General features: G+C 43.1%; 1 protein-coding gene across 1 annotated transcript; it reads right to left on the bottom strand.

Moving 5' to 3' along the window:
* Positions 1-2432: 2432 nt before the first annotated feature.
* LOC135089856 (FK506-binding protein-like) lies at positions 2433-15188 on the bottom strand. The gene is made up of 4 exons (XM_063986000.1): positions 14921-15188; positions 12038-12201; positions 11647-11759; positions 2433-6929 (listed from the first exon to the last, which is right to left on the bottom strand). The coding sequence occupies exons 1-4, from the start codon at positions 15097-15099 to the stop codon at positions 6771-6773; spliced, it is 615 nt and encodes a 204-aa protein (XP_063842070.1). The 5' UTR covers positions 15100-15188; the 3' UTR covers positions 2433-6770.
* Positions 15189-16709: the final 1521 nt, after the last annotated feature.

Raw genomic sequence — 16709 nt, forward strand, 5'->3', positions numbered from 1 at the left:
ACACACATACGCACACACACACACACACTTGTAAACTTAACTAAACGGAATGCATAATTTTTCCACAAGACATCACAACCATAACTGTGAGAAGGGGGGGGGGGTGGAGGAGGACTGGAGGTTCCCATGGCCAACCTAGCAACAGTGACATGCCCATTTCTCTACTTCATGCGACTAACGTACTGGTTATTTTTCAGTGTGACTCAGTAACAGTGATCCTTCCTGCACTGTACAATAACCTAAATACAATGTGCAGTGTCCTAGCAATGCAGCAGATGTTAAAATGCAGCTTCAACATGGCGGTATACTCTAGCTTGGTCTTCCTGTATCATCAACAGACCCCTACCTTGTTGACCTTGACAAAACCTGGCTTTGCAGTCTCGCAACACACCACACACCCGCCGCCCTTTGTGCCACACTGCAGACGCAACAAGTTCATCGATCATGTGTACTCTGGTACCAGTAGACCAAGCAAGTGTTCATAATCGTTATCTTCAACAATTGGAATTAAACCAAGCACTGAACATTAACGTTTGACAGCAGGAAGAAGCTGCGAGGGATCAGGAAAAATTACTAGATTTTTTTTTTTTTTTTTTTTTTGTAACCTCGGGAAGGAGCGGGAGGGAGAGCAAACGGAGGAGGAGGAGGAGGGGAGAAGCGAGAGAGACGAGAGTAACAAAAGAAGAGAGGAAGGGCGGGAGGGAGGAGAGGAGAGACGAGAGAGGAAGGGGAAGAGGGATACGTCCCTGTGCATGCGCTGTTAATACTGCTTCAACTCTGACGCGAACACACACACACACACACACACACACGTTTCCAATACCATCATGTGTTGACACAAACCTGATTTCTTTTGCCACACACACACACACACACACACACACACACACACTGCAAGTACTATACAGCGTTTCCACTAAAGAGTCATGCATTCTGCTTCTTTTGCTTTGTGCTAAAGAAAAATGAGGAAGTAGTGTTGAGAGACCAAGGCCGGGAGGAGAAAAGCTAGAGAGTGTGGTGAACCTCGAGACGCGAGATGGGCGAGCCTGGTTATATCTGGCTCCCCAAGGTTCTTTTAGCCAACACACACACACACACACACACACGATAACAAGGGTTGCACACGTGTCGTTCAAATATCAGTATTCAATAAAAAGATTTGCCATCCTGAAAACAGTTAAGTTTGTAGCTGGCGTCACAACATGCACAGAGCGAGAGTACAATATTATTTGGCTTTGAAGTTAGTATCGACCTGCATTGCATGATATTAAAGGGTTGCCAGCTAGGATAATTTTCATATAAGGAGACGAGACTGCGACCAACAGCCGTATGTACTTCATAGACATTTTATTTACTTTATTACCATTCTTATTGTTTTCAGGACTGAATATGAAGTATATGCGTATTCCTACTGATACATATCCGAGAGGTTATGTAACTTTTTTTTTTTCCGGAGGACACACACACACACACACACACACACACATCCGGCAATATTTCTTAAATGTGTTGTAGCAGTATTGCGACTGTACTATCGTATATGAAGAAAAGAAAGAAAATACAGAATACCGTTCCATTCTATTCCTCCTCCCACACACAAAGTAGTCACGTCTCCCAAGCACCCCTTCTCTCTCTCTCTCTCTCTCTCTCTCTCATGGTTGCTTGTGTTGAGTTTACAGTCTACTCCTTTTAGCCTGTCTTCGCATTGCCCTTTCTCTTCGCAGGAAATCGAGCCACACTTCACATATTCCACTCTGAATCATGTTACTGGACAGTTCTCGCATGAAAAATTATATGTGAAAATGTGGTCCTGATACACGGTGGCAGTCAGGTAGACGTGTGAAAGGAAACTAGTAGAACCCGTTCCTGCTACGCCCACTCCCCACACAAGGGGTTTTTGTGTAACGTACGTGTGTACCCATCATCAAGAGATTCAAACTGGCAAGCTAATACTCGCCCGCTGTCGCGTCCCTCCCACTGCTGCGTGCTGCGTAGTAAGCGGAAAGCGTACAGAGGGGGTGGTGGCGCTAAGTACTGCAGAGGAAGAGAGGAACGGGGGGAGGTTGGGGGTGGAGGAAGGTTTTATGGCTCGTCGGGGTCATGGGGGAGAAAGGAGAGACTGAGAGAGGAAGAGCCCGACTAGCAGGCGCCACTGTACGCACAATGCCACTATGCGCCTGCAAGTCCCGGCCACTCTTGGAGGCTTCCCAGGACGCTGCCATGCCCGGCTCTGTCTACCGATGGAGAACACACCATGCTAGCGGTGGCTCGCCCGGGAAGGGGTGATGCCATTACAGAGAGAGAGAGAGAGAGAGAGAGAGAGAGAGAGAGAGAGAGAGAGAGAGAGAGAGAGAGAGAGAGAGAGAGAGAGAGAGAGAGAGAGAGACTGTATATACAGTCAAAAGGGTTGTGTACCAAGTAACATTTTAAAAACCCTTTCAACAACTTTTATTGATCACTGATCATAAAAAAAGTTAGTATTAAAAATCCAACAAGAAAAATACATTTAACTCTTACATGTATTTTTACATCTTACATGGAAGTCGCAATCCAAAGTCTTCCAAGGCTGGACTAAGGAAGCTCTGGGGTCAAGGAATGTTATCTACTTCAAACATGGGTTTAAAGTCATATAGTTAAGCCACTCACTCCACCTTCACACATCTTACACTTGCCTACCACTAGCAAAATAAGTTCTTGCAGCTCACGCCCCAAGCCTTTCTTTCCACATACAAAATTCATTATACTTTCCTCAATTCCAACCCCCACACACATAAGTACATAATTATAGCCCTGCACCTCTCTCTCACGCCAGTCTGACAAGTTCCTGGCACAAATACTTCCTGAAATAAAACTGGAACACATTGCTGGATCTCGCACATCCTGTTCTCTTTCACAGGAATTAACTGGTGTTATTAAAGTTACTTTGAAGTTTGTTTCTTTCAATATATATAATGCCTCTGATCTTTTGGAATTGAGTTCATTACATAAAAATGTATAACAAACATAAGTACTGCACTTTTAACAAATATATTAGTTTACTCAAGATACTTCAGAAATGTACCCAGATTGTTTAACTTACACATTACAAGCTCAACAAATAAAAACAAATCATGGCATGCCAAGTTAAACATATACATATTCAACAAACAACAGAATAAACTTTTTAGGGAATAACATTGTTAGTTTACCAAGAACAGACTGGTTTGCAGCTCATCTGACTCTAGTATCCTCCACCCCTTAGTCTTAAGATTTCTCACATTAGATCCAGTTATCCCCACCCATCTCTCCACTTCTACTCTCACCACATGCTCCAACCCTAGCAATACTTCCACTTCTGCTCTGTAACCCAACTCTCTTGCTGCACCAATTCCACACACTTCCACATTCTTCACTCCATCCATACATGTTACTCTTTAGCCACACTATATCCATTACATACACCATCCTCTTCTCTCCTTCTTCTATAATATTCAGCCCTTCATAAAACATTTGACATGAAAATCACACTTAACTCAATTTCCTTTTTGAATTCATTCCAAGAAATTAACACCTACAGGTTCTTTTCATTCCTCCCCATGTAATGACTGGACAGTTAAAGAAATACAAATCAGGTTCTCTTAGTCAAGCAACAAGTTAGAATATGTGTGACAAAAATGAGACAGAAATAATGTCAAGTGTTGGTACAGACATTTGATAGTTTCGAGAGAAGACTGGACAGATTTATAAATAATAATGGCAAATGGTACGTCTCTCAATTTTATGTTCTTATTTAGGCTATGATTAGTATTCTCATGGGTTTTATCAAAGGATAAGTCCTCTTTTTAATACAACCTTATCCCTTTTGATCAATTCCTGTGTTTTAGAGCACCAGTTTTATTCATGACATTACTATCTTTTCAAATGCATTTATTCTAAACTTCCACCATGAGCTGACTGGGCTAAGAGTATAAATGATGTGTGTACGAGTGTGGTGTATTGTCCCAGCCAACCCAAATGAGACTGCTGGCCTGGTAATTCTAAACTTCACCTCTAAGTAATATTCCTCCATCCACAGTAACTACATCCTCCAGCTATCTATAATCCTCAAACACTTCCTCACTGTACCGTTACTTTCGTAATGAACATACAGAGATGGAATAAGGTCCACATCAATATGATGGTAGAACATTGCCTACAATTCATTGACTCAAGATTTATCCACTGGTGGTATATTAGCATCTTCCATACTAACCACGAAGGTGGGAGCGAGAGAGAGAGAGAGAGGGAAGAAGGTTTGAAGGAAGGAAGGATGGAAGGAAGGAAGGAGGGAAGGAAGGAAGGAAGGGAGAGAAATATACAAGACACTAGTTTCATCCACAATATTTATAAAAATATATTACCACTTATTTTCTTTTTATAGATCCAAGGGGCAGCTATACATGGCCTGTGCAAGGAGTGTAAGCACTTTGCTCACACAACCCAGGCAGTGAAAGAGGACGATGTTTGCAGGTTAAACTGGACGGAGATGAGGATGATTAGATGGATATGTAGTGCATCCCTGAACAAGACATTGGGGAAATGAGGACAACAGATGGAAAACTTAGGGATAAGACAGGAGTAAAACATAGAAAAAACTTTAAGGTGTGCTGTACTCAGTTGTGAGGATTGGTATAGGGAAGGTAGCACCATTCTATCTTGGCCTCAGCATTTGGAATAGGGAAGACAGTTCCTTTCTCTGCCACCTTTATATTCGTAGTCTTGGCCTCCTGGCACCCACTTAAGGTCTGGGGGAACCTAGGAGTGGACAGTTGTCCCAGAAAAATCCAGACCATGACCAGGTTTCAAATGTGGGGCTTTTTGCATTGTAGTCAGAAGCACTACTGCCTAAGCTACCCCACTCCATTATGATGGGAGGTGAATGAATAAGGAACATGGCAAGAGGAGAAAGCCAAAGGTGGTTCTGGCAGGTTGTGTGGATGGTGGAGAGTGATTAAGTGAAAAGAATTTGAGCTCTGAACACAGTAAAGTTCTGTTTGCTTGTTTTTTAACTTCTGAGTAAAAAAAAAGCCCAAAAGATATAGGCTTGTGCAGGAGGAAGACTTCTAAGTGATGATGATGATGATGATGATGATGATGATAATGGTAGTTGTGGTTATCTGGATGTTTAACAATATAAATTATACATACAATATGATAATACATACGTACATATAATTACAAAAAGGATACGACTCACAAGTCATGTAAAGGATCACAAAGTTGTGACCTGGGGAGGTACATGTGGACAAGTTGCTGGCCTTGAGTCTAATGAAAAGGGTCACAAAGATTAATAAGGCTATGATCTGGGGAGCTATAAAGTTACTGGACTCAAGTCAACATATGCCTTATCACCCACACTCTTTCTGTCAATATATCAGGCAACATTCTTGCCAGCATTGCTGACATCTCACTCTCAAGCCTCTAGGAAGGATAATATTCCAATCTATACCCTTCTTTCTTCCCATAATCCCATTCATCATTCTCTTGACTGTCCTTACAATATGTCTGGCTTTCACAGGTCTTATCTAGCCTGCCATACCCTTATTCCTAAGCACGGAAACTCCTTTACTTCATATTTCACTTTTTTGGACTCACTCATTCTTAGAGACAGCAACCATCTTGCTTTTACCGGTATTTACCATCAACTTCCCCCTATACACATGATATCAGATATATTCACCACATGCTGCAACATATTAATAATCTCACTAATAGCTAATGTTGCACAATACTCAACCTCAACTTAGCACCCAAATCTCCTACTATGGCCTTTATCTCATTTTCTCCTTCAAATATCTGCCCATGCAGTAATGAACAACTATGGTGATATCACACATCTCTGTCATGCTTGCACAAGAATCCAGGGCCTTTTCCTTAATTCATCCTCATGCCAGTGTCTGCACAGACAGATTGTCATCAGACAGATCTCCACCTACACCTCTTGTGGGATCTTTCTCTCAACCCCATCATATGTCTCCTTGAAGTCCATGAAAGCATCAAACAACATTATATCTTTCTCCAGATGCTTCTCCACTACTGTTTTCACAGTAAAAATCAGACCCACACATCTTCTACACTTATGTCCCTTGTTCCATACTTAGTTTTCTCTGTTATCACCAATCTGTCACTCAGATCCTGTCATGCAATTTAGCCCACACAATGAGTAAACTTATCCTCTTATATATACATACATAGTTCCCAGCACTGAGGACACAAGGCAGTGAAACTCAGAGCTGGTGCCAGTCCCAGGTAAATGGGAAGAATGCATCAGGAAGGACATCCTGCAGAAAATCTTTTCCATATCACCATGCAGATCAAGTCTGCTGTGGTAACCCTGAACAAAGACAAGCCAAGAGAAGAAAATTCTCCTCCTAAAGTTGTTGGGGTCATCTCTGCTCCATTTCTTTTACATAACAGTACAATGATAGCTTGAGATAGTAAAAATTCAGTAACAATAATTAAGTATGGCTATACTTAATACACCAACACATATACCTATAAAACCTAAGAACTTGCTAATCAAGAGTGCTAACTCTATCAGTTGTGCATGAGCAAGAAAGCTTTTGTGCAAAGATAAAAGGAAAATTGAGTGGCTACTTAGAGCTCCAAAACCATTAAAAGAATAAAATATATAATCTCTGTAAAAAGATAAAAACATTAAATAGGTAAAATATTACACATTAAAAAAACTCTTCAGGTACCACAGATAAGAGTGGGTGGTAGTGTGGGAAGAGGATCACATGGGAGGCACCTCAGAGCTCATCGTGCTTGGGCCCGGAGAACTCCTCGTGGGAGATGTAGCCATCACGGTCCTTGTCCTCATGGTGGAAGATCTCCTCAGTGATCTTGTGTGGGTCCTGTCCATTCTCCAGCTCCTCGGCTGGCAGCTGGGTCTTGATGTAGTCTAGCACCTGCAGGCCAACAGAGGTGGTGAATGCATGACCAGTAAAGACAAATGGGGTTAATAATAAAGAATGACAAGGGTGTTGGGGATGGGGGTCTACCATTATTAAAGTTGTGTCTTGAGTGATGTAAAATTAAATATTTCTGGAAACAAGATGTGAGCATACAAAGGAGAGAAGAAACATGTTAAAGCAGGTTGAGGTTAATAAGGGAGAATGAGCAGAGTATGGTGGGAGTGAAATCTGCCACTGCTACTATGCTAAGATGGTATGTACATAAATCTGAAGTCCAGTATCACCTATAGGTGACAGCCATTTTGTCAATAAATGAGTGAGATTTCAAGAAAACATCAGAATAAAAAGTTCTTAAATTAGTGTCTTTAGCAACATATCAAAGTTTCATAAAATTTCCTCATAAATAAATGAATGGGCTTTGAAGGGTTAAGATGAGCTTATTCATTTAGAAGCCCTTAGTTTTGTCTTTATGAAAACAAACAAACACACACATATTAAGAGGCTTGCCCATTTGAGGCAAGGTGAGCCTCAATGTGAAGCCCCTGTTCACCCATCAGCAAGTAGGATCAGGATGTAACCCAAGGGGTTGTGACCTCACTATCCAAGTGTGTGGTGTGTGAGTGATCTCAGTCCTGCCCAAAGATCAGTCAGGACGAGCTATAAGCTCTTTCCGTAGGGGAATGACTGGCTGGATGACCAGTAGATGACTGCAGGAGTATAGTCTTCCCTGCCTCCTCTTATTTAATGCAACGTCTCTGGCCAACAAGATGGACAAGTTGATTGTGACGGTGAGTTCTACTTGTGCGGACATTGTGGCGGTTACTGAGGTGTGGCAGATTGTTCCTGAGGTGTGCACGATGCAGGACTACCAGCTCTACCATCACCTCAGGTCAGGACGCGGGGGGGGGGTGGGAGTGGCTGTTTTCTGCCGCTCTGCCCTCAGCCCCTCACACCTCCCTGTTATTCCTGCCAGTGTGGAGGCCCTGTGGGTGAGAGTCACGCCCCCCTGCCATCCCAGCAACACGGCCTCCATCATTGTGTGCATCGTGTACCACCCCCGACGAGCCACCACAGCACAGTTACTCACCGCTCACATCATCGACACCGCTGATGCCCTTAGGGTGAGGTATCCTGCCGCCAAACTGGTCATCTGTGGGGACTTTAACAGATTAGATATCAACGATATCCTACACCAGCTACACCTCACCCAGGTCGTGGACTTCCCCACCCACCAGCAAGCCATCCTTGACCTTATACTGACAGACCTGGGCCAGCAGTACTCGCCCCCCAAGCCGCTGCCTCCCATGGGACGGAGCACCCACCTCTCCATACTGTGGACACCCACACCCACCACCTCGACCCCCCGGTCAGCTGTCACCAGGACCCACCGCCCCATGCCTGACTCGGCCATGAGGGAGTCTGGGCAGTGGGTGACACAACACCCATGGACAGAGGTGCTGGATGTGGAGGACGTCCACTTAAAATGGCAAAATTACGTCGCCACCACCACAGAAGCCTTCCACCGCTACTTCCCAGCCAAGAGCGTCACAGCGCACCCGTCTGATGCCCCCTGGATGATGCCCCGCATTAAAAGATTCATGCGTCAGCGGACCTTGGCGTTCCACTCCTGCCCGGTCCTATACAGGAAATTAAGAAACAGAGTGATCAGGGAGATTAAGGCTGCAAAGGCAAGCTATTACCCAGACAAGATACACCACCTCAAGCTGACCAACAACAGACAGTGGTACGCTAAGATCAAAGCTTTGTGTGGCCTACAAAAGCACACTTCATCTCTTCCTTGCACCTCACACCTTCCTGCTAATCTCGCGGCTCAGGAGATGAACAATCACTTTGCTGCTATCTGTCAAACCTTTCCTCCCCTCCAAACCACTCTGCTTCCTTCCTATCTTCCCGCTCCCTCCCCTCCCCCCTTTGTCCAGGCGGTGGATGTTTTTAAGAGAATACTCAAATTCAAACCAAGATCCACCACACCCACTGACCTTCCTATAAAAATTTACAAGGAGTTTGCTGTAGAGCTAGCAACACCGCTATGCTCCATAATAAACGCCTCTCTCTCCCAACACTCTTGCCCCACGGACTGGAAGACATCTTACGTCACCCCCATCCCCAAAACTTCCAGTCCACAGTCACTCAATGACCTCAGGCCAGTCTTTATCACCCCCATCCTTAGCCTTATTTGTGAAAATTTTGTGTATGACTGGGCCTACACCAAAATTTGTAATACCGTGGATATAAGACAATTTGGAAATATTAAAGCCACCTCCACTTCCCATTATCTAACCAGCTTCCTCGAATTCATCCACAGCCACCTGGACAAGCAAAACACCTCTCTAGCTGTTGCTTTTGTGGACTTCAAAAAAGCCTTTTGATCTTGTTGATCACATTGGCAGTAAGTCTGGGTCTCCCTCCTAACCTGATAGCGTGGCTAGCTGACTTCCTCACAGGGAGGCGTCAGGCCGTTTGCTATCAGTGCTCTGTCTCTAATTTCCAGCAGCTGACATGTGGGGTCCCCCAGGGGACCAAGATGGGTCCTCTATGCTTCCTCCTCCTCATTAATGACACCCTCACTGACACCCCCCATCACTGGAAGTATGTGGACGACTGCACCGTGGGTGTCCCAGTTTCCACCAAGAACCCAGACTACTCGCCACTGCAAGCAATTCTGGAGCGACTGCAGACGTGGACGGAGGAGAGCAGGATGACCATCAACCACAGCAAAACTGTGGTGATGCATTTCTGTACCTCCTCTGTACCAGTGCCCCCTCCCCAGCTCACAGTGGGCCCTCACCCCCTCCAGGTGGTCTGATGTTACAAGCTTCTCGGAGTCACGGTGGACGACCAGCTGACCTGGAAGCAGCATGTCGCCAGCACCGTAAGATCAGCTACCTACAGGCTGTACATGCTGCGCAGACTCAGGTCGCTGGGGACGCCGACAGATGAGTTAAGGGGGGTGTACCTCACCTTCATCCTCCCCAAACTCGTGTACACCTCCCCAGTGTGGTCCTCCTCCCTCACACACACTCAACAGCTACAGCTAGAGAGTGTGCAGAAAAGGGCGAGCAGGGTCATCCTTGGCCCTGCCTACACCACCTATGAAGAAGCCCTGACCAACCTGAGTCTGTCCAGACTATCCACCAGGCACCGAGAGGCTCTGGAAAAGTCTGGAAGGGGACTACTGCATCATCCACGTCTCAGACACATGTTGCCGCCTGACGCGCCTCGCCCAGTCTGTGCCACCAGACACCACAACAAGATAACGCCCCTAAAGGCGCCGCGCACGGACTGGTACAGACTCAGCGTGATTCCCACCATGGTGCGAGCCATCAATCAATAGTCCCTTCTAGATTAGACTTACCTTTAGGATTAATATTAAGTATTTCTCCACCCCCTCTGTACATTTTCAGTTTGTTAACTGCCTAAAAATAATATACCGTTTATTATTAAATCTGGAATGATCTGAAGGAAGAGATAGTTGTGGCAAACGGTGTATAACTAGGTAAATACACACACACACACACACACACACACACACACAGGATAACCTGCAGTGCAAAGGCAGCGAGACAGAGAGAAGAATGGCACAGAGGACAGCCTGCAGTGTGAAGGGATGCCAGTGGTAAACATATGAAGGAAAGGAGTGAGTGGCACAGAGGACAGCCCACAGTGTGTGGGGAGGAAGAAAGGATTACATCATGAAATACTGCTAAAGTCACCCAGTTTTATAGTAATGTGGTTTATGAATGATTACAAACATCTATTATGCTTGATACTTATCAAGGAGTCATTCCTGAGAAAGCAAGCCCATTTCCTAACAGTTATCTGAATACACAAATGGCATTCCTTAACAATGCATCTGCTTTACAAATTATGCACAAACAAATTTCCACTAGAATATACCTCCTGTTGTCAATATTCTTACACAATGCAACTTTAAACAAAATTTGTTTATAAAAATTAGGTTCTCAAGGTAATGATTCCCAATACTACAGAACACAGTATACTTTCTGAAACCGTACCAAGTGTCTTCACTGGGTCACCACCACTGAAGAAGTCTTAGGAGTGCAGTGAGTTAAAAAGGTCACTCCACAAATAGCCACACTTGTTGTAACACTAAAAAAAAAACACAAAGAAAACAAAAACACCATTTCCTAACAGTTATCTGAATACACAAATGGCATTCCTCAACAATGCATCTGCTTTACAAATTATGCACAAACAAATTTCCACTAGAAGATACCTCCTGTTGTCAATATTCTTACACAATGCAACTTTAAACAAAATTTGTTTATAAAAATTAGGTTCTCAAGGTAATGATTCCCAATACTACAGAACACAGTATACTTTCTGAAACCGTACCAAGTGTCTTCATCGGGTCACCACCACTGAAGAAGTCTTAGGAGTGCAGTGAGTTAAAAAGGTCACTTCACAAATAGCCACACTTGTTGTAACACTAAAAAAAACACCAAGAAGAGATGGAACATAAAAGAAGCAGAATATGAGACAATAGGAATGGAGGAAGGAAGAAATGTAGGAAGAAGTAAGAAAGTAGAAGGAATAAATGAGGGAGGAAGAATATAGGTGTGAGCGCAGGTAGCAAGATTGCAGTAAGCTATCAAAACCTGATGTGCAACACAGTCAACAACAGGACCACCACTGGACATGCCCAACTGCCCTGAGCACTGCCCCTCACCTCTTCTTTGGACAGGTGGTCATCATCGTCGCCATCAATCTGCTTGAAGATGTTCACTGCAGGAGGGGCATCACTAACAGAGATGAGGTCAACCTCGAACACCAGCCAGGCATCTGAAGGAGTGAGATGAGTCAGCCAGAGAGAGAGAGAGAGGGGGGGGGGTTACTGGTGGGAGCAGCAGTGTTTGAGGTTACAGTGAGGATGATGGATGGCAGGTATAGTACATAGGATTATATTACTTCCTTAGGTTATTATTGTTACTATATACTCTTAATACCACTGCTACTACTACTGACCTTGTCCAAACATCTCACTTCACCTACACTAGTCCTGTCATTACTCACACTCCAGTTATATCATTCCTGTTTCACACATGCCAAGTATTACTCACTGGGAGGGATGACGTCTCCAGCACCGTGCTCTCCATAGGCCATCTCAGGCGGGATGGTCAGCTTCACCTTATCCCCGGGGCACAAGTCTAGGAGGCCCTGGTCCCAGCCCTTGATGACCTGACCCACACCAATCTGAACCGTGAATGGCTTGTCACGATCCAAGCTGTCGGGAGAACAACACATAAGCCAAGTGACATGATGGATTGGATAGGATAGGATAGGACAGGAAATAATGTGTTCAAGCCTGATAAAGTCAGATTAAAAAAAAAAAAAGAGATAGGAAGGAATTAGTTCTGAAAGAGTGGTACACGAATGAAATAGACTCAAAGTAATGGGTTCAAGCTTGATATAGCTAGATAAAAAAAAAAGAGAGAGATGGGAAGGAATTGGTTCTCCAAAAGAGTGGTACAGTAACAGACAAGCCTTTACATCCTCCACCAAGCCACCACCAGTCACTCATATACACAAACACAGCCTCTCAAGTGTGTCAGGATGGAGACAGTTCACAGATTATTGGTTTCATCAGTGGTATGAGACATGCCGAGTTTATTCATTTAAGCAAATCTCTGCACCTCTGCTGTTGTGTGAGGTAATGTCTTAGTGAGGAAAAAAGCATAGGGAAGCATGGGCATCATGATCTAACATTATAAATAAAAGAGTATTCCTAGCACCTTTGTATTAACTGACTTGAACACTGTACCAGCATTATGTAAGTAGTAAGATGAAAGATCAAGGGGAAGACAGAGTGAGGTGGAGATATCAAACTGCAATTGAACTGTAAAGGAAGGGAGTCTCAAGAGGAAGATATAAGGTGCAGAAACAATTGGAGGAGACTCATGCATGGCATCAATCCCTGAAAGGAAAACACTGCACTAGCATTACACATTATGATCATAAAGTATTCAACTTAATTTACCCCATGACACTTGCTCTATAAACTGAGTCTTCAATGTTGTAAACACAGATGGTCAAGGATGGAAGCTGTAAACTGTCTGAAATGTTCTGGTGGAAAGGAAGTTGCTTTGGTTCTAAGAAAAATAAACATGATTGGGCACACACACACACACACACACACACACACACACACACACACTAAGAAGTCTCGTGGGAAATACTACCATCAGACAGATTCTCAAGATTTGACGATACATTGTAAGTAATACCACAAAGAAATGAACAATAATGCAACAATTCTTTGCCGTTTTTCAAGGGACATGCAAGTGATGATTTCATCAACATGTAAGAAATTTTCTCTTTCTCTTAATGCAACAATTCTTTGCCGTTTTTCAAGGGACATGCAAGCAAGTAATGATTTCATCAACATGTAAGAAATTTTCTCTCTCTCTCTCTCTCTCTCTCTCTCCAAATTCTAAAGAGCTCCCAGGAATTCTGAAGGGCTGAAAAATGTCTGAAAAGTGAAGTAAGATAAGGAATTCTTGGTGTCAATCTCTCATTTCTGTGTTTTGTTTGAGTATGATAGCCCACACCTAAGACTGGTCCTGACTACAAAGGGGAAGAGTGACCTCCAGAATGGGAACCTTGGGATAACACAAGTGGTGGGGAGAAAGGAGAGTAAACAAACAAAGGGAGAGACTCACATGACACACAGAAAGAAAATGCGGGCAGGAAGAGGAAGAAGAATGTTGATGAAGAAAGGAATATATGGATTATAAATATTTAAAAGAGAACTGCAACAAAATACCTACTACTAATACTGTATTACCACATTACTATATATATATATATATATATATATATATATATATATATATATATATATATATATATATATATATATATATATACACACACATCAGCCTTTGAGTTCCTTCCATGATTAAAGCCTCCCTCCTGCAGCCTTCTCTAACCTTAATTGCTTATTTATTTCAGCCCATCACAGCAAAAGGTCCAATCTCATCTGTTCTAACTCTGTCTGCCCTCCCTTCAACAGCTCTAGTGAGAATCAAGACTCCTCTGTGGCAGTCTTTCACACTCTGGCTCCAAACTCTTCAATATGTTCCCCAAATACATCAGAAACACCATTGGCTACTGTTAACAATTTCAAGAAGGATCATAACTTCCTGCAATCACCGGCAGATGAACCTCCTTCGATAAACTAGACAGCATACTCCAGGGCAACCTCAGCACTCTGTACCGTTCTCTTTCCACTAGATACACTTTCCAGCTTAAGAGTCACACAAGCATGATCTAAATAGAAAAGGTCAAACAGATGGATCACTTTTTTGGTTTCAGTGACATCATGAACAAGGTGAACACACTCCTCTAAGAATTGTTCATCCCTGCACTCTAGGTCAGCAGGATCAGCATTACTTCTTGGTCACTGCACAGCCAGACTGAAGCCAGCATACAGCCAGCCTGAGTGAGCACTGGGAGGCAAGGTGTGAAGACCGTGATCTCCCAGCTGTCTGTCTGATCTCTACTACAAGGGCTATGTCAGTCTAACACTTACTAATGTTAAGATTGTTTTATGTATTTTTTATTGATCTGTCTTTATAATATTTTCAATAGGAACATTTATCTAAGTGGGACAGGTTCAGGTGACAAAACACAAGGAAACACTGTATCTGCAATATTATAAACTTTTGACAGCACTATTTGGGGACTGGCATCTTCAGTGGGACTTTTTTCACCCTCTTTGATGCCTATAGCCACAGCCCCTCTTACATAACAAAATAATAATGATAATTAGGTCCAATTCTTTAGCAATCTGGAACTCTCTCTCTCTCTCTCTCTCTCTCTCTCTCTCTCTCTCTCTCTCTCTCTCTCTCACACACACACACACACACATAACCACTAACACGGAGTAAGAACAGGTATATATCGGGACTGGAACAAGCAACAGCAGGGAGGCAAATACTCACCTGGAATCGAATTTCTTGCCGTCTTCCAGGAGTGTTCCCGTGTAGTGCATGGTCAACATATCCCCGTTACTGGACCGCCTGTCACACGTCTCCTCCTTCAACTTCTCCACCTTGAGCTCCCCAGCGTATGCCATGGCCACCACCAGGCTCAGGACGACAAGCAGGCCTCGTGAAGTCATCGTAGGGTCAATGGACAAGCTCTTGTCACCCTGCGTTGGCGGTGGTCTGGTGTGGTCTGGCCCGGTTGCGGCGGCGGAGCGAGGACCCCAGAGAGAGAGGTTGGTGTTGCGTCATCAGGTTGCGTCGCAGTTCGCTACTAGTGTCTCTTTTCTTTGCCTTCGCTTCATCTTCTCTATCTTAATCCCGGTGTTCAACACACATTTTCCTATATTTAATACAAGAATATAAAAGAATAACGCTTATATGAGGAAATACATGCAATTTAGTGATATATGGAAGGAATTGTTCAGTAACTTTCAAGCTTACGAGGTTCAGGAGAGGACATTGTAATGGTGCCACTCCCAGCTGGTGATGTCAGGTACACGTGTAGTACAGTGAACGTATGTGTAAAGTTGTGGGATTTGTTTCAAAGGTAAAGTAGCTGTTATATTTTGAGTGATGTTATGCAAATTATTTAAAGGTTAACAAAAACGCTCAAATAAAACTAATACTCGAAGTGTGTGTGTGTGTGTGTGTGTGTGTGTGTGTGTGTGTGTGTGTGTGTATGTATGTGTTCTCTCTCTCTCTCTCTCTCTCTCTCTCTCTCTCTCTCTCTCTCTCTCTCTCTCTCTCTGGAAAAGTACAAAAGTACAAGCAACAAGTAAAGACAAGGATAATAAAACAAATAAATAGCCGGCAATCTAGTGTATGTTGGCAACCTCCCTGTAAGTAGGAGTTATATTAGGGATGGGGGTGAGGAACCCATATCACGTAGGGGGTGAGGGATGGGGAAGCAAGGAAAGTATATTCGGGAGGTGAAGAAAGAGGAGGAAGAATAAAGAAGGTATGGTGGAGGAGAAGGAAAACCAAGAAAATAGTGTGTTGTGGGATCTGTTAGATGTGTTTTGGTCTGTTTGGGGTAGTTTGTGTGCTTTTGGTGTGTTTTTGGTATATTTGAATGTGTTTTGGGGAGCTTAGGTATATATTGACGGTGTTTTGTCGTCTATTAGATGTGTCTGGGGAAATTTTGGTGTGTTCTGGGTGTGTTTTGGGATGCTGTACGTGTGTTTTGGTGTGTATTTTGAGGCATGTTTTGGGGTATATATATATATATATATATATATATATATATATATATATATATATATATATATATATATATATATATATATATATATATATATATATATATATATTTGTGTGTGTATGTGTGTGTGTGTTTTGATATGTCTGAGTGCGTTTGGGGATGTATTAGGTGTATGAGGATATATATATATATATATATATATATATATATATATATATATATATATATATATATATATATATATATATATATATATATATATAATATTTTTTTTGGGGGGGACGGGCGGGGGAGGGGTTCTGATCTAATGCATTGATGATGTTTGGAGATGATTCAGTGTGATTAGGGTGTTTTTAGGTGTTTGGAAATATTTTGGTTTGTGTTGGGTATGTTTGTGGGTATTTTGGTATGTTTCAAGGTGTTTTAAGGTGTTTTGGTGTAATAAGGTTTTCTTTGTGGTGTTTTGGGGATGCCGTAGACAAGTATTGGGGGTGTCAAGGTATAGGCAGGGTGCTTGAGATTTGATGAAAGATTCTGGGGGTT

This window comes from Scylla paramamosain, chromosome 33, assembly GCF_035594125.1.
Source record: "Scylla paramamosain isolate STU-SP2022 chromosome 33, ASM3559412v1, whole genome shotgun sequence".
In the NCBI taxonomy this organism is placed as follows: Eukaryota; Metazoa; Arthropoda; class Malacostraca; order Decapoda; family Portunidae; genus Scylla; species Scylla paramamosain.

Coding starts and splice junctions, on each gene's coding strand:
- LOC135089856 (XM_063986000.1), bottom strand. CDS start 15,099: ATGACTTCACGAGGCCTGCTTGTCGTCCTGAGCCTGGTGGTGGCCATG. Junction 12,202..14,920: donor GGCAAGAAATTCGATTCCAG/GTGAGTATTTGC, acceptor TTCTCCCGACAG/CTTGGATCGTGACAAGCCAT. Junction 11,760..12,037: donor TGGAGACGTCATCCCTCCCA/GTGAGTAATACT, acceptor TCACTCCTTCAG/ATGCCTGGCTGGTGTTCGAG.